At 42.7% G+C, this 18,765-nt stretch overlaps 1 protein-coding gene across 2 annotated transcripts in view; it reads left to right on the top strand.

Annotated features, from left to right (window-relative positions):
- Window positions 1-721: 721 nt before the first annotated feature.
- The window catches only part of FRY (FRY microtubule binding protein), a gene marked incomplete at both ends in the record, with an annotated part of 256,062 nt that continues 238,018 nt past the window's right edge, over window positions 722-18,765 (top strand). For both annotated transcript variants that reach the window (XM_079722071.1, XM_079722072.1), the window contains one exon: window positions 722-791. In XM_079722071.1, coding sequence (XP_079578197.1) covers window positions 722-791 — 70 coding nt within the window. The remainder of the gene's footprint in view (window positions 792-18,765) is intronic.

Genomic DNA, 18,765 nt, shown 5'->3' with positions numbered 1-18,765 from the left:
CCTGCTGCAGCGGGGCGGACGGAGGGGGCTTTTCAGAAAACGTCGCTGCAAACCAGACCCAGGGGTGCCGCTTGGCTTCCTGCGGCGACGCGGTTGTGTGGATTTCGGGGGGCAGACACCGGGGGAGCCGCAGCGATGCAGCCGCGGGCGGCTCACCGGCGGCCGCCGTGCTGAAGCCGCGAGCTCCCTCCCGCAGCTGAGTCGGGGCTGAGGAGTGGCTCAGGTTGAGCACGGGGGCGGAGGCTGCCCTCCCAGCCCATCCCTCAGCCCTGCGGCGGCCCGGAGGAGCCTTGGGGGCCGCGTCCGGCAGGCCGGCCGAGAGACCCTCCCTCCCGGGGCAGGTGGGGACTTCCTCGGTCCCGTACCTGCCGGGCCGAACCTGTGGGCGGCAGGCAGCGGGCGTGGCTAGTTCTAGCAGCTCAGAAATGAAAGCAGTGGCCGCCGCCGCCTCTCAGGGCTGGGGATCAGCCCCCAGCAAATAAGGAGCCAGTTCTGGACCCGAAGGAGGAGGAGCGGCCGAGCATCTCTCTCTCCGGCGCCTCCGTGTCCTTTAAATGAGGACTTGCTGCCGGCGCCAGAGGTAGATCTACAGAGCCTCCCTCCCGGCCGCTGACCCCGCTTACATCACTAACCTGTGACAAGCGCATCTCCACGCCCGGTACCTGCTCCCACGGCGGCTCCCGGTCCAGTCCGAGGAGCAGCCTCTTTGTATGCCGCCGACATGGCCAGCCAGCAGGACTCCGGCTTCTTTGAGATCAGTATCAAATATTTACTGAAATCCTGGAGTAATAGTGAGTAATAGAAAATAACCGTTTGTTTGTTTTTGTTTGCTGGGTGTTGCCTGAGGTCCGAGAAATGAAATCTCAACTGGACGCATAGGCTTGTGAGCCTAGCAAGTTTTTTTTTTTGTTTTTTGGGTTTTTTTTTTTTTTTTTTTTTTTTTTTTTTTGCTTCCATCTGCTATGAAAATCAAAATGTCAGAGACTGAACTAGCTTTCCTGAAGTGCACAGGCTGCGGTGGAATTACAGTAGCTTTGGTTTGATTAAATTTTCAAGTGAGATGGCCCTTCAGACCCTGGCCAGCGCAGGATGGGGCATTCTAGGCTGCATCTCCTGCCTTGGTGTTTGTTTAATGTGTTCAGGTTTTATCGAAATATTTTGTGAAGCGTGGTTTAATCAAAGGGGTGTGGCAGGGTTTCAGAGTACTTCATAATTGTTTTATTAGGGTATTGTCTGAAGAAAAAAAGTACTTAATAGTCCAAAGCCTGACTCATCTTTTTTTTTTTTTTGACTATAGAGGCATTTGCAGATTTATTTGATCTCTCCCTGTCCATGTGGATGATGTTCAGAATGCTGTTACAGTATTTGAGTTTTTGAAAAATCGTGACGTTTGTTATAGTGCCAATAATGCGCTTTTCTGAAACATAAACAAGTGAGGTGCTGACCGTAAAATCATTTATTAGGATACCAGAATGTTATGGCTTCTGAAGTTCCATTTCTGACCTACTTAAAGGTTTTTGCAGTCAGATATTTCCAAAAGACAACCTCTAAGGCATCATGGATCTGGAATCAAATTAAAATGAGGCCTTCAGGTGATCAGTGATGCCTTGTATTTTCTGAACAGTTTAAAAACAAAGTCTTCTTTATTTCACCAACCAGCCTTTGTACTTGTTTTGGATAAACGACCGGCTGGTGTTACAGATCCCTAATTGTTTGACATTTTAAAAAATTTTCCAAGAAAAAAATGTATGTTGCATTCTGTGCATACTAATTAACCTACCTGTGCTCAGAGAGCTGGTGATTAATTATCTCCTCCACAAATGACCTGTGGCCAAGATTGTTCTTATGTAAACAAAAGCCGGGCAGGAGAACCTGTGCCATAATTGCTTTGAGAAAAGAGCCAAAGTACCTTCAGCCTGAAGGTATTCAGGGGTATTCATCTCTAAATGATATCCATAGAAACCTTCTCTTCCAGATCATTTTGCACCACTGTATACACTATGGGGCTTGTCTGAAGCTGTTTTTCTACAAGTGGGAAGCCATTTGGGAGTAATACTGTCACCCTAACACGGCATTCCTTTGTTATAGTCATAATTCATTTATCTTGGATTCATTACTTGTGTAATACTTCACACTCAAAGGGTGAATATTCCTTTGTCTGTTTACCCTTTGATTAATGAAAAGAATTTGACATACTAGGTTCTTTATGGAGCAGTTTTCCAATATCTGGAGAGACTTACTGTTTGACATCAGTGTGTGGTTTTGAATCATTATTTTGAGTACTTTAAGGCCAGATTATTTTCTTCCATCAATTTCTGTCATTGCCTCATTAGATAGAAAGTTATGTTGTGACAATCCTGAGGCCAATGGGATTTCTTTTAAAATCTTTCTCCCCTTTTGTCTGTTTTCAAATTACTCTAGACAAAGTCTATGTTCTCTCCACCCTTCCTAAATTCTCCATTCCCCTCCCCGCCCCCCTTCACATCAGGAGATGGTTCAAAATGACTGTCCATTTCTACTTTGAGAGTGTCTGGGACACAATTTTGAATTCTTTCAATTCATTCAGCAAATATTTATTCCACACCTACTACATGCCAGGCTGTGGAGCTACAAAGGTGACTAAGACACAGCACCTGCCCTCTATCTTAATTTCTTTATGGCAGAAGAGTGAACTTGGTGATTCTCTAACCTGCCTTTGGGGGTCAGAATGTTTTTCAGGCCTTTCTTAAAAGAGGAAGAGGAAATACACCTTATGCTTAGGCTTCCTTAAGCTTGTTGCAACACTAGCATAGCTCTCAGTTTTACATATTTTCAGTGGCAAAAAAGAGAAAGGAATTTGTCTGTGTGGAAGACAAAGTAAAAAACAGAAGCCTTAGGACGCTCAGCCTACTCAGGGCACCGGGGCTGAGAGGATGCACCGTGGGGTCGGCAGCTCATGGGCCCAGCATCACAAGTTTGAGAGGTGAGGAAGCCCCCCTCTGCCACATACCCGAATGGAGAATCAGGCCTCTAATTATGTAGTGGTGCTTATTTATAAAAGTACAACAATTAAAAAGCAATAAAACCAACTCTATAACCATGGCTGACTGCTTTGCAAGGTGGTAGTAAGAGGAAAGATGATTCTGTGAGCATTTCCAGGTTAAGATTTCCATTTTTTTTTTAATGGCACATTGTAATTTTGTATATGTTTGTCTCCTCTGAAGAACTAACAAGTCAATTATAGCAGTCATTGCCTGGTGAGATGTATTAGCTTTTTGCTCACTGTTCTTTTTTTTTTTTTTTTTTTGCGGTACGCGGGCCTCTCACTGCTGTGGCCTCTCCCGTTGCGGAGCACAGGCTCCGGACGCGCAGGCTCAGCGGCCATGGCTCACGGGCCCAGCCGCTCCGCGGCATGTGGGATCTTCCCGGACCGGGGCACGAACCCGTGTCCCCTGCATCGGCAGGCGGACTCTCAACCACTGCGCCACCAGGGAAGCCCTCACTGTTCATTTTGACACTCCCTTCTTCCCTGGCCTGCCCTGTCAGGCTGCCCTTTCATTTTACTGGAGTTGGGAATTCAAATGGCCTTGATGTCTGGAAATAAAGTGTCCTTTGTAGACTTCACTGCGTTCCTTATCCGCTTGGACACCTGTCCTGTTGCTTCTTCCCCACTCTTATCCAGGCCTTCCCCAGCTGGTCAGTGATTCTCACAGCTGCACCGTCTTGATGTTCATGGCTGTGGCCACCATGGGCCCTCTTCAATTTAACCTGGAATATTGCAGTGGTCTCCTCACGGTTCACCTGACATAGAGCAGCCTGGAGAGGCTTCTGCCAGCTTTTCAAAGACTATATCACAGCCTCCTCTGCCCCCGAGTGTCAGGGACCACCATACAGGACCCTCTTTGAATTCCTTGTTCGTATTCTCTCATGTTGTTCCTCTGTCCAGCCATAGTTAATCTGCTCCCCCCTCTGCATTTCACTAACTTGCTCTCCAGTCCACGCCCGTACACGTCAGCCCCCTAACCTGGCACGCCCTCACCTAGAACACACAAGCTGCAGAACCACATAGGCCTGGTTCAGATCTCTGATTCCTGCATTTGTGAGGCCTTGGAAAATCAGTTAACTACTCTCTGCCTCAATTTTCCCATCTGTAAAATGGAGGCAACAATAATGAATACCTCACAGGAGTAAATGAGGCATTAAGATGTCAAGTACTTAGCACAATATCTGGCACATTGTGAATCTCAATAAATTTTAAAATAATATTAATGTATTCCAGTGCTTCCCTTTCTTCTAAACCCACTTAAAACCAAACTTAGACCATTTTTCACCTTAGTATTGACAGCCTCTCTGGAGTATTCCATGAATAGTCAACATTCATTACAGCCCCTGCTTTGGGCCATTCTTTTTTCTAGATTTACTTTTTATCTTTACCCCTTTTTCCACCTCAGCTTCTAGTGGACTATGCCTACCTTCCCTAAGTACATACCTTCCAGCAGCGTGGGAGATGGCCTGGGAGTATTCTCGGTGGCAGAAAGTCACCTTGGCATTTCAGGTTTACTACAGAAAATGTTTAGAGCAAATAGTTCCAAGCTATTTCACAGGAGAGGAGGGCTTGCTTTGTATTGATGCACAGAGCTGCTGGGTAGGCTCTCCTGCTGATCTGAAACTTCTAACCGGCGTTCCTTGGGTTTCTATCCACCCCATAATAGCCAGTGAACACGGGGCCCAGTGGATGAAGGGGCATTCAGGGTCCATTCAACATCTCCATCTTTCCAGGGCAGGACAGTTTGTATCTTTCCTGCAATGTTGACAAACCTCGCTACCCCATAGAGAGAAATCTTTGAATGCCTGTTAACGCTTCCAGGGAATGAGAATTCCATTGACAAACTGCTCCGGGGAACTGAACAAGCCCCTGGCCTGTTTTGGAAGGGACTGCTGTACATTATAAAATGATTCATGGTGCTGTAGAAAAACTTGCTTTATTGGAAGAATTGGGTGTGGCATTTTTCAGATACGTTGTAGTGAGATAAGTCATGGTGGTGAGGACAGTATTTCTGTCCAACATAGAAATGCTGGTTAGTATATGGTAAGCTCTGGGGACGAAGCGAAACCACGTTCAAGTAAGGATTGAAAACATGTCCGATTCACTGCAGAACAGTACTCACTGATCCCTATTTATGTCACCAGGATACTGCAAAGATGCTATGAGAAAGCCTTAAGAAAAATCTCAAGATGTTAGTTCAGTTAGTTTTGTAGAGTTGGTTTAAAGAAGTAGAAAACTAAAGAGGTTAACCAATTGCCTAAGTCCAGCAGAGCAGTACAGCTCAAGTGCAAGCACACCCACCTCATTCTTCTAACAGTGGGGCGCACCCAGCACTGTCCCAGGCACTTAGAGGAGAGTTACTCCCGTGTTCCTGTAGCCATGGTCACCTCTGCCAAAGTTGTGAGAAACAGAACCCCAGATCAATACCCGCTCTCTCTAAGTAGAAAAAGTTGATGTATCCTGGGTTTATGATGGAGGAAAATTTGAGGTTTGTATTTGCTTTTGTTTTTTGGGGGTTTTTTTGGGTTTTGTTTTGGCTTTTTTATTTTTTTGGTTAAAATGCATGAATAATCCTAGAATCTAGAATAGCAGTAGCTGCCACAGTGCCTGAGGGCACCCCTGTGTCAAATGTTATGCTTGGTAAATTAGATGTAGGGCAAACCACATCACTATTTGTCCAAACTGAGACACCTTTAAGAGTGAGAGTTAATAATTATGCTGGGACACTAGGTATAAACGGGGACTGCCCTGGGCAAAGGAGGCCATGTGACCGCTCTGTTTATTATCTTTACTCTTTCCAGTAACCCTGCAAGGTTATGTATTCTCTACATCTTACAGATGAAAATGAGAAAAATGAAAAAATGAGAGTTGAATAAGTGGTTTGCTCAAAGCCAGGATGGTAGTAAGTGCCGTAAATCCCTCCCCCAATGCAGTCGATAATCTCATTTTTTAAAAATTACCCACCGAATGAGCAAAGGATCAAGAACACTTTGGGGAATTTAGTGCTTTACGGGTACTTTCATTCTTGTTGGCTGATGACACTCCCAATTCTTCTCCTCCTCCTCCTTCCCTGTCTACTTCTGAAACCGCCCCCTGCCCTGCCATCTCTCTCCAGATGCAGTGCTGGAGAATACCATCCCCTTAGCACAGACCTGTTTGAAAGACCTAAGTATTAACAGCTCTTCATTCTCATTATTAAATATAATACGCAGCCAGTTCTGTGCCCTATGGTCATTTGATTTCACACACACACACACACACACACAGGATTATAGTAAAAAGGTACATTTCTTCTGGTAGAATATTTTATGTTGATTACCCCCATTTTAAAAAGTACCTGTAAATAATTAAATAGCTCAAATAAATAAGAATATATTAATGGTCTTCTTTTAGAGTTGTCCTTTGCTTATCTTGTTGGGGTTTCTCTGCTCTGTTGTGTTCTTTTTGGGAAACAGTAGCAAACCCCTAATTATCTTCAGCAGTGAGAACAGGGAGACCGTTTCCAGGGATGATGGAAATCTGTCTATAATTCGGGTATCTCATTTTACCTGATAGCTCTGGTTTCCGCCACCATAAAACTCCCCACCAGACTGGCCACACAAAATGATTCAATTTCAACTTCTTTGCCTACTTTTGCATGCTGCTTGCAGAAGTTGCCAACAAGAACCGAAATAGTCAGAAAGGCAAACAGCAGTAGGCAAGAAGGAGAAATGACCTGGATATTTTTACAATGTGGGAACAGCCCAGGATATTTGAGAAAGTTGCCAGTATTTAGATGTTTCAACTGATATAACATGCAAATATGCCCTTTATTTAAAAGACATCTGTTTCAAAACAGTTTAATACCCATGACTCATTAGTTCACTTTTGGGTACAGTTCAAGGAATTGAATAGATTCCATGTGTCCTGATCATCTTATTACATCTATATTTTTGAGCCCAGTGAGATATTCAGAATGTGCTGGGCTCAGAAGTAAGTTTGGCCTGATGAGAAATGGCATTTTCCTTGTGTTGGAGGTGTTCTATAGATTGACAGCCCTGAATATGAGCCTTTTGTGCAGGTTCTTTGTTAGTACTAAACCTTAAATTTATTTAGTGCCTTGTAGTTTGCTTAGCGCCTTCAGACACCACATTACCTCATTTGATGAATGAGATGCATTGATTCTGAATAAACTAGCTTCTTCTTAAATGTTCCTGGTTTGGAATGAAAAGGCTTAATTCTCCCAAAGTTCAGCTTCTGTGGTATGAGATACCCATACGGCATCACATAGATATATTTTGTGAGGTTTCAGATCAAATGAACAAATAATGATCTTAGTCCATGGTCTTGACCTTTGAATGGGACTTTTTAAGTGCAGTATACCTTGGCATTTATCACATAAGATATACAGAGGTGAGTCCATCCAAAAAAACGTATGTATTAAAAATTCCCGAATTTATTTGTACCCTAGCATTTCTTAGTCCTCTTTTTTTAAACACTTAAACATTTCTACTTTTTTGCAATATGGTGCCTTTTGGGAATCACCCACTATTTGCAGATGACCCCAGGGCAGAAGAAGGTTTAGCAGGCACCAACTTCCTGGAGAGTGGCATTTATGGATAAGATAGTACACAGCTTTATCTCTTTTTTTTCTTACTAATCTCTCTCATTTGATAGATCCCATTCATCATATTCATTTCAGTATTGTTCCATTGTAGAACTGTTGGCTATATGAATAAAAGAATGCTCTTTCTTTGAGTTGCAATGTATCTCCCAGTTTTGGAGGAGCAGTGGGAATAGCCTTTTCCATTAGAACACCTTTGCTTACTTTTCAATGCTGCCTTATACTAAAAAACTTACTATCTTAGCATCAGCTTTTCTTGGTTATTACTCCAAAATGTCTTACTGCTTGACAGTGGCAAAGACGCAAGGCAAACGCTATGCATTACTTCTTTCTTGAGCACCTTCTGTGCACGAGACACTCTGCTTTGAGAGCTTCATAGCTGAATCAGACCTGGATCCCACCATCAGGGGTCTCAGAGCTTCCCTTCTTCCTTCCTTATTAGAGTCCAAATTCAGGACTATTAGCGCACAAGTTCCCAGGACTAGGAGAGGATCCGGTGATATTTCAGAGACACTGTATGCCCCGGAGAATTTTATTTGGGAGGATGTGTTTGATAGATTCTGTTGACTTTAACTTTCTGGATTTGTACTTTCACTGCATCAGAGAACTATTGGAAGCCTGGTGTTTGCAGGCAGAGTCCTGTGAGGACATTTTCCAATATTCCTCCTAGCAGGATGGCTGAAGGAGAAAAGGAAATGTAAATTATTTACTCAGGAACACTTGACCAGATGTCAGTATTTGGGAGAGCAAGGGTTTCACATAGGCATTCTTTACCTTAGAAAAATGTGAAGGAGGGCTTCCCTGGTAGCGCAGTGGTTGAGAGTCCGCCTGCCGATGCAGGGGACGCGGGTTCGTGCCCCAGTCCGGGAAGATCCCACATGCCGCAGAGCGGCTGGGCCCGTGAGCCATGGCCGCTGAGCCTGAGCGTCTGGAGCCTGTGCTCCGCAACGGGAGAGGCCACAGCAGTGAGAGGCCCGCCTACCGCAAAAAAAAAAAAAAAGTGACGAAGAGTTACGATGTTTATCAGAATTTTGGCGTGGGGCTAATTTAAAGCCATTATACTTCATTTGGAGTGGTCCTCTCACTCTTCAGCATATTTGGGGGATTAGAGAGAAGGAATGTGTATGTATGTATGTGTATATGTGAATTATATATTCTGTACGTTGTTTAATGATCATATATCTCACCTATGTTCTTACAAACACTTCTTTTTACAGAACATACAAGCACAAGCATTTAAATGTTAGTCATCCAAAACTCCAGATGCTAAGTAGTGAAAGTTTATATTCTGCTAGCATATCAGGCTCTGTAATGAGTCTGATTTTGGTTTAATTCCTTTCTACTGTTTAGTCATTTGATGAGCTGCAGATGGAAATTTAAGCCAAAACCATAATATTTCAGCCAGTACTTTTTATGCTACTGTAAGGACTTGTTGTCATGTCAATTTAAGGGAGTTGAAATCTTTTCCAAGAAGACATTCAAATCTACATTAAGGGCTTTTATCAACTCTAATTTGATATACAACTCTAACTGCCTCTGCTGTTCTCAATCAATTGCAAAGTGCAAAGTAGTTTAGCAGTGGAAGACAGCTTTGAAATTTCTAGTATTTCTCGGCTAATGCCACAAGCATAACATTATGGGAATATACAATTAAATCTCCATTAAATTCTTTTGTCCTAAGCTTAACAAACACTAGGCTGACTTCTTTGAGTCTGGATTTAAACAGGTAAATATATATTTTGGCAGCCATGAAAAGGAGAGGGTATTAGATTAACTAGGGCAATACTTTAGTAAAATTCCATTTGAATGTTATATTTATGTAGGAAGGATTCAGCAAATCAATAAAATGATTTATTATGTAACCGTCAAATCAATAAAATGCTTCAATTGTGCAAATACAAGATTAGGTTTTCCTTCCCTGTTTTTCTGTTAATTTTCTGTGTGTGACCTTGATCGTCTCCTTCCCTTACTTCCTTGTGTGAAAGGAGCAAAGCTCACACTGTCTCTAGCTGTTTTGTATGAAGGGTTTTGAATGCCTCCACTGAAAAGAGAGGTTTATGTAAACATCGTAATACTTGTCGGTTATTTCTCCTGCCCCATTAAAGCCAGACCAAAGGAGGGTGAGCTGTACATTCTTGAACTTGACTGATAAGTAGAGACCAGTCTCTGACTTTCTAAGCTTGGTCAGTTTCTTGGACTAGCTCGCTCTTCAGTATTCCGAATAAGAAAAAGTTGTCACACTACACAGCCTATCGGGTTCTTTCTATTGTTATTTTTACAGCAAAGTGACTGTGTCTAGCTCAGTGAATTTGAACAGGGTTGTCTCCAATCTGAAGTGTGGCATTCTTGATCCAGAGATGGGCATTTCTTTCTGCACAGTAAGATATGGTGTTTATGGAGACTGCTGGCATCCTGGAGGTTTTATAACATAGGATCGTACAGCCAGAGGATACGCTCCTAGGTTCTGGTAGATATTGTGTTTTAGTTAAGCTATGTTGAAATAAAGTAGTTCGTAAGGATGCAAGATGCTATTAAAAAATCTGTCTGAAACATCGTTTGGTTTATTATACTGTTCACCTTTACTTAATGCCTGCAGCTAGGTAGAAAGCTCTGTGACAGCTTTAAAGAATTGTAAAACTAGAAAAGTTGCTCTAGATAAGCATACTGCCTGTGACTTTAGCAAATTATAAGCAGTTAGTTTAAAGTTTGCAGGTTGGAGCACCAATGAGAAGATAAATTGCAGTTTTTCTTAGAAAAAAAAAACCTGCTTTTCAACTTTTAGTTTTTGAAAACCACATTTTTAACAAACCTTCACTAAAAATGAGGCCTTGCAGTTGAATGATAACATGGACTTAGCCTTAGTATCACTTGTACTATTTCAGCGCCCCAGAATTAATCTTTTCTTTTTCTTTTTGTTGCTGTTGTTGTTGTTGTTGTTGCGGTACACGGGCCTCTCACTACTGTGGCCTCTCCCGTTGTGGAGCACAGTCTCCAGACGCACAGGCTCAGCGGTCATGGCTCACAGGCCCAGCCGCTCCGCGGCATGTGGGATCTTCCTGGACCGGGGCATGAACCTGTGTCCCCTGCATCGGCAGGCAGACTCAACCACTGCGCCACCAGGGAAGCCCTCTTTTTTTTTTAATTGAAGTATAGTTGATGTACCATATTATATGTTGCAGGTGTGTAATATAGTGATTCACAGTTTTTAAAGGCTATACTCCATTTGTAGTTATTGTAAAGAATTGGCTATATTCTCTGGGTTATATAACATATCCTTGTAGCTTTTTTTATGCATAATAGTTTGTACCTCTTCATCCCCTACCTCTATATTGATCTTCTGTTTTTCTAATGAGAATCATAGCTTCCTTGGGGAGTTTATAGAGAAGCCCACCCCCTGTTGGGCCACACTGGGTGTTTGGTCTCCCTTCCCTCATGATTTGATAGTGGCCCTGAGGCCTGTCCTCATCTTTTCTTCTAAGACAACCTGTCCTCTTTGTTTTACTTGACTGAATACAATTGCAAGCAAATAGGAAAATGAGACATTTTAGTCTTCTCATTTTGCATTCCATTTACTAAACAAACCCCCAGTCCTTATTCATTATGGGAAAGTTAATCCTAGTTTATGCCAACTGAGGTATCAGTTTTGAAGGTGTTTTAAAACGTGGCCCATTTTCAACTGAATAAAACTATTTTTTTAACTAACAATTTAAATGCTTGAACTTTAAGAAAGGTCACAATTATGAATGAGAATGAAGATTCTATCACAGTTTAAATATCCAAAAATCTGTTTTACCTTAGCTTCTTTTCTTTTTCTTGTTAACTGGTCTATTTGCCATTTCAGTGATTAGTACCATTTTCTTAGGGGGGCAAAGAAGTTGAAATTCAAATTATTATTGTAATTAGTCAACCGCTTTACTTATTTAAGAAAAAAGGAAAAATATATATATAAATTGGGAACTACAGAGTAGGATTCTGAAGATCAGTGACTTTCATTTCTAAATCCTAAATCCTTCTTGTCACAACTCAAAATACAGTAACATACCTGCCATAATGGTATGGTTAATACATAGAACTAACTTTGCCATCTGTTTGAAATGTGTCATTTTAGGATGCTTTCGCTATATGTAATAGATAACTTTATAATGGCTGAAAGAATAAAGACTTAATTAGCTTGCCTAACCACAGCCTGGATGGAGCTGGGAGGTTCTGAATGGCTTTAGAAGCTGGAGGACCCAGACCATTCAGTCTTTAGACTTGTCACTGCATGATTACAAAATGGCCACCTCAGTTCCAAATATCTTTGCTTTACTTAAGAGGAAGGAATGAGGCCCAGTTTAGGGCTGTCTTCTGGCAGGAAGGAGAAGATTTTGCTGAAAACCCCAGCAAACTTCCTCTTGCATTCCTCTGACTGGAATTGGGTCCCATGCCAATTACTGGCACAGTTGAATGGAATTACCATGTTGGCTTCGACAAATCGTGATGCATACCCTGCACTGGGGTGGGTCCACCTTCTGTTAGACAAGACTTCTACCTGCTACCTGAACAGAATACTCTTTTACCAAGAGAAAAGGGTAGCAACCAATAACAACCCCCATAAAATATAAACTGTACAATGCTAGATGACTATTAATCACCACCTGTTGTTATATAACATTGCATTAAATGTAATAATAGTAGCTGATATTTATAAACCCTTATGACGTATCAGTGCTGTATTAAATGCTTTACCTGCATCATTTCCTCGAATCTTCACCATGACCCAACTTGGCGTATACCATTTGTAAGTGACAGAGCCGGGAATCAAACCTAGACTCTAGGATAAACACTAACTTATGCTACCTCTCATCCTTATTTGTAATATAAAGGTATTGATTAACAGTAGGTGAAATTGATGAACCTCAGGTAGGAGCAGAAGTATATTGACATGTAATTCCTAATAAGTTACCTCAGTGGTGTTTGTCAAGAAGCAGCGGCAGAGTTCGAGAACACTCAAAATAAAAATTCTCTATCTCTTTGCCTCCAGTTTCAGAAAGGGGAGAATTTTCTGATGTTTTCTTTCTTATGCCCATTCAATAAGAACTTGAGTCTGCTTTTTTTTAAAAAAACTAATTGTAAGGAAGAATATTACTAGATCAGAAACTTGGGCCCTTGAAGATTGTACCCAGTTCTCAGCTGAAAGAGAAAAAAACCAAAGGAATGTAATAGGTTTATTAAAATCTGTTGTTAGATTAAAATGAACAAATACAGTAGTAATTTGAGGGCCATCTGACAGTAGTAGATGAAATACCCTTAATCTTGTCATTACCCAAGAATGACAAAATGTTTTCCTGTTTTCAGATATTTCCACTTATGTAGAAATGTCAGTATTTTCCAATGAGGTTTAGATTTCAATCTCATTGTTCAGATTCAGCTACTAATTTGAAAGGGCCTTAGCTTGACTCACTTTACCTATCCACGGCCCCCATAAGCTAATCTTGCAATGGTCCAATAATAAGAATTGGCTGTGTTTCAGCCAATGTGCTAAGCACTATCTCATTTAAACTTAAATCAAATCCCACTGAGGCAAATCTCGTCTCATAGATGAAGAAACCTAAAGCAAATAACTAAATAAATAATACACACATACGCACACAGAGACTTGCCCAAGGGAAGTGTGTGAATAAGTACTGGCACCTGGATTCGATTTGCTTCTGGCTCTGGAGCCTCTATTCCTGTTGGCAGCCCAGCAGGAGTCATGCCCAGCCCCCTTCTCCTGTGATGATTTCCCACCAGAATGTTTGAAAGAGGCAGGTCCTCGCTTGTTCAGCCGTCAGTGCAAGCTTGCAACTGTGATTCAGTCGCTGGGGGAACTTCTGGAATGCATGTTTCTTCCTGAAAATAGGAAAAATTCATTCTTTGCCACTCTGATTGACCTGTTGCATCCAGCCTTTGGACACAATCTGTGTAGACAGCAGAAAAAACCCCAACAAAACCCTACTAAATTCTAATACCCAGAGATGACTTTAAGCTGGACATGGCTCAAGTTCCTGCTCTTAAGGAGAGGATTGTCTAGTGAAGGAGACCTACATAAATCAATAATTACAATCAAATATGACCAGGAACCAACCCCATGTAAGAAGAAATGCATCTCTGAGTAAGAGTGACTATAGTTTGTACATAAATATCTCTCACTGACCCCGAAGGCCAGCTTTTCTCTGTTATTTTCCTGCTTTGCTGATAGTCATCTCCAAAGCTGAATCTTTTCTCAGCAGCCTGGTGAAGCTATGACTTCAGCTCTCTCCTCCAGGTCCCTCAGTGTGCTCATTTCCTCATCACAGATGCTGCAGTTTCTCTGTTGGTCAGGCCCAGGCAAGCAACTGAGTCCTTTTCAACCCTTCTCTGTCGTTCGTTCAAAACGTGGCTGAAACTTCTTGTGCTTCCCTTTCTGCTTCTGGATCTCTGTCACCATCACCTCTGCCACAGCCTTGTTCCAGGTCTTCCTCACCTCCCATCTGGAGCATCAAAACTCTTCCTCTCCAGACTTTCTGCTGCCACCACCTGGCTGCCTTTCCAGGACGCTCTGGTCCTTGCCACATCCTTGAGTGATGACCTTCACCTTTGTTCTTTTAACTGTGTGCCGGCACTGAGGGTGAGGTTTCCACAGGCAAGGTTGGCACGATGTCTATGGTAGCAAGCACCCCGAATAATTAAAGTGTCATTATGAGCTCAAAGTCATCATCTGAATTCATTGTCTTGACCATGTATATCCAAAGCATTTGTCTTGGTAGGTTTAAGAGTTCTTTAGAATGCAGAAATGGACTCCATCTCTGACCCATGCTCTGTAATCACAGTCATGGCCCAGGGGTGGGATGGAGGGTTATTGTAGTGCTGGGCCTGCACTTTAAGGTAAAAGGAGTAACACATATTACTCTGTGCATTTTCATGCTGCTGAGATTTGAAGAGTCTGGATTTGACGGGCATGATGCAGAAATTAAGGAAAAGCTGGCTTAAAGTTAAGTTAAAAGACCACGATCTAAGTGTAATTATCTGCTAATAAAGTAAATGAACTCAGGGAGAGGATCTAACTACGCATGGAGTGTCCACACTCCAATGATGGAAGGCCCACTCAACAATTCTCAAGTGTCCCTTATACACGAAATAACAGTCATCAAAGTGGCCCAATGAGCTCATTAAATATCATATTGTTTTGCCAGATAAGGCTCTTGTTTTAGGGATTGACTCAGAGACTGTCACTTCTTGGGCCGGGAGAATGAAAGTACTCTTCAGGCTCTGGGAAAAAGATAGAGAGAAGTTGTGGATACCGTTCCTAGGCCATCCCTCCCATCTCCGTCTGTCTGATTGGACCGTGTGTTATATTGAAAGATGACTACTTGGCTGATTTATTCAGCAGTGTTTCCGTGAAGTTTCTGCTAGAGACCCGCACAATGGAGAGGAGGTTAGAATGTTCTTTCTGGACCGGGTTCAACTAACGCCAAAGAACAACCCAGGCTTGATGGTGCTGGGCGGGCAAAGTCATGTGCGCTCAGAGCTTGAGTCCAAGCCTCCATCTCCTTCCTTGTAAGTGGAAAGTAAGCCACGTGCAGAAGAGTCAGCCAGGAGTGTCATCCCGTTTTATTTGCTTTTATTGTTTGCTTGCTGAAAACAGAAGTGAATCACACTCTTCACGGAGCCCTGCTGCTGAAGGAAATGATGCAATGTGGGTCACGTGGCACGAAGGCCCATTATGCAAACCTAGATCTTCATTGTGTTCTGGTGTAAGGAGAGGTTCAATCCCTACGCGGGGAAGCAACAGGGAACTGGGGTTCTTAAACGTGGATCCTTTTTCTACACGGAGGAACCATGGTTTACTTCATTTTTGTCTCTTTTTTATTCTTCTGCCTTTTCCCATTGGATTCATTAATTTTGATTGTAATACAAAGTATGGGAACAATTGATTTAAGCTTGTTTGATATACTTTTTCTGTATGATTTGGGAGAGTTATGAACTTGTGCTTTGCCTTAGCCCCTAACTTGCTATGTGACCTTGAGCCTAAGGTGCTTCAACTCTGATTCTGTAGAAAGGTTTTAATATACATCATATATATCTTCATAAATAAAAGGTATACATGTATATTTAATATGCCTACCATCAAGCCTTACTAATTAAATGAGTTAATGTTTATGAAATGCTTAGTATACAGCCTCACTATTGTAATTGCTTGATAAATGGTAGCCATTATTATTATGAATTTATCTAATGAATGCTTGTCTAAATTCCTCTGTGAGTTAATGGTTTTATCATGTTTGCTCATTGCCAAGACAATAAGACAGGGGCCAAAGAGTCCCGGAGTCTCTTTGTGACATCTTCTTGGCTTGGATATCTGGTCTTTACCACTCCCTATAGCAGACATTTTGGTAAAGAAGTATGTTTCTGGAACTTCAGAAAATAAACCATCTGAAGAGGTCCAGGTTGAAATACCTTCCTTTCAAATTCAGAGTTGTGTGGAGTGACTGCTAATACAGCAAGGTATTACTATGTGCTACAGTTGCAGCCTTTCCTGTAAGTGTCACATGAATTAAACCATAAGCACGTGTATTTTGGACCTGAGCCAAAGTCCTCTCGCAAGTGTGAGTTCAGTTGTCACCTTCAGGGTGTAGTCTTCTTTGATTGCCCCACTTCCCCTGCCCTTTCTACATACCCCCATTGTAGCAATGGCCACATTGTTGTGTAAGCGTGCTTTGTGGTCTAGGTCCCTCCTGGGATAAGAATCCTCTGTCTGTTCATCATTATATTCCCCAGACCTTTTGGGGCACCCTGGCTCTTGTTAATAAACTGTCAAATGTTGACAGAGTGAATAAAATTACCTGAATGGGTGTGGGAGGCTTATGGCCAAACTTAACTAAGCATTTATCCCATCTTGGATCAGCCTCCAGGAAGCAGTAACAATGTTTTTGTATTTGGAGGTTCTTTCTTTTACTCCAAGCAGTAACTCATCATCCACTCTCAGCTATAAAGTCTCTTTCCTTCTGTGACCCTCACCTGTGTTCTTGGAGTGGATTTAACCTGTTAAATTGCACCTTTGTGTTCACAGAACTCAGGGCCGATGTGTCCACGAAACTCATAATGAAGTGACAGTGAAATAATTACGTAGTAATCAGCCAACTTCAGGGAATATTTCTGTGGTGGGGTTTTTTGTTTTTGTTTTCAATCAGTGAACACCGTCAAAGATTGCTCTCTATAAAAAAAAGTATTAACTTATTCCTACATTCGTCGAATTTAACTTTTAAACCTTCCAGCCACTTTTGCCAAATTGGAAGGAAACCATTCTCAGTGAAGTTACTGAGCTAATTTAATTCTTTACTGATCAGGGTCTTTTTCCATGAGAGGGATGCCGCTGTTTCACATTTGGAGAAATTGATTGCCTTAGTAGAAAAAAAGTTCTGAACCCAAAGATTTCATCACGATGATTATGGTGGATGTACTTGGAGCATCACCCCAATTGGTCATGCCTGAATGGGCTTCAGGAAGTTCCTGCAAGTGAATCAACAGTCTTCCCCTTCTGTTATAAATTATTAGATGCCTACTTGAGTAGGGCACCGGGCTGGATAGAGCACACTCGGCAGGCCTGCCTCCAGCCTTCTATGGGCTTTACAGTCAAAGACAGCTGGCTTTGATGAAAGGAGAGGTATAAGGAAGTCACAGAGAACAAAAATGCTGATTAGATAAATGTTCTATCTGTGCCAGGCCTTTTGCTTGGACTCAGGGTTACTGACATAAATAATCATCCAGAGGATAAAGTGATTCATCTTTTTATGTGGAAGAAGGCAGAGCCTTCTAAGAGGCTGTGACATTTGAACTTGAAGAATGCCACAGAAAAGAAGGGAGAGGGCAGAGGGAAGAGCATGATCAGATGCTGGGAGGTATGAAATTCATGTGTTCAGGGAGCGACACAGGGATCACAGGGTCCCAGAAGGAGAGTGATGGACGGTAGCCATAGACAAATGGGGTCAGGTCATGAGGAGCGTTCATGAGCTGCTGAAGGGTCTGGGCTTTATCCTGAAAGCATCGGGCGAGCCCCACAGCGTGTGTGTGTGTGTGTGTGTGTGTGTGTGTGTGTGTGTGTGTGTGTGTGTGTGTGTGTGTGTGTGTGTGTGTGTGTGTGTGTGTGTGTGTGTGTGTGTGTGTGTGTGTGTGTGTGTGTGTGTGTGTGTGTGTGTGTGTGTGTGTGTGTGTGTGTGTGTGTGTGTGTGTGTGTGTGTGTGTGTGTGTGTGTGTGTGTGTGGTACGTGGGCCTCTCACTGTTGTGGCCCCTCCCGTTGCGGAGCACAGGCTCCGGACGCGAGGCCCAGCGGCCATGGCTCACGGGCCCAGCCGCTCCGCGGCATGTGGGATCCTCCTGGACCGGGGCACGAACCTGCGTCCCCTGCATTGGCAGGCGGACTCTCAACCACTACGCCACCAGGGAAGCCCAATATTGATACTTTATTTTATTTTTTTTTTTTTTATTTTTATTTTTATTTATTTTATTTTTTTTTTTTGCGTTATGTGGGCCTCTCACTGTTGTGGCCTCTCCCGTTGCGGAGCACAGGCTCCGGACGCACAGGCCCAGCGGCCATGGCTCACGGGCCCAGCCGCTCCGCGGCATGCGGGATCCTCCCAGACCGGGGCACGAACCCGTGTCCCCTGCATCGGCAGGCGGACTCTCAACCACTGCGCCACCAGGGAAGCCCCCAATATTGATACTTTAAATGGAGAAGTTATACAGAAACAAAACTCCACTCATATAGATAAATATTTAAATATTTGCATCCCTTTCCAGTCTTAGAGCGCAAAGTTATTGCATCCCAGGATGTAATTGGGTGAGGAAAAGAACTGTTTCCCTTTTATTTGGTTAAGGGAGGTTTTGTGGTACAAGTCGGATTTGTAAAACGTCTTTGAAAGAGAAGATGTGTTGGCAGGATTGGGAGGAAAAGGTATGTCAAGCAAAAAGTGTGTAGCTGGAGTGAAGAAGCAAAGGAGAGGAGGTGGGATGGCTGGCCAGAGCAGCTGAAGGGAATTCCAGAACTACCTCCTGGAATAAAATAGAAGCCCACCAAAGATTCAGATGCACATTTGCCAGTTTAGCTTTCTACTTGAATAGGAGCCCATTTTCCCCAGC

Source organism: Hyperoodon ampullatus, assembly GCF_949752795.1.
Source record: "Hyperoodon ampullatus genome assembly, chromosome: 16".
In the NCBI taxonomy this organism is placed as follows: domain Eukaryota; kingdom Metazoa; phylum Chordata; class Mammalia; order Artiodactyla; family Ziphiidae; genus Hyperoodon; species Hyperoodon ampullatus.
This window is presented reverse-complemented; position numbering and strand designations above follow the sequence as displayed.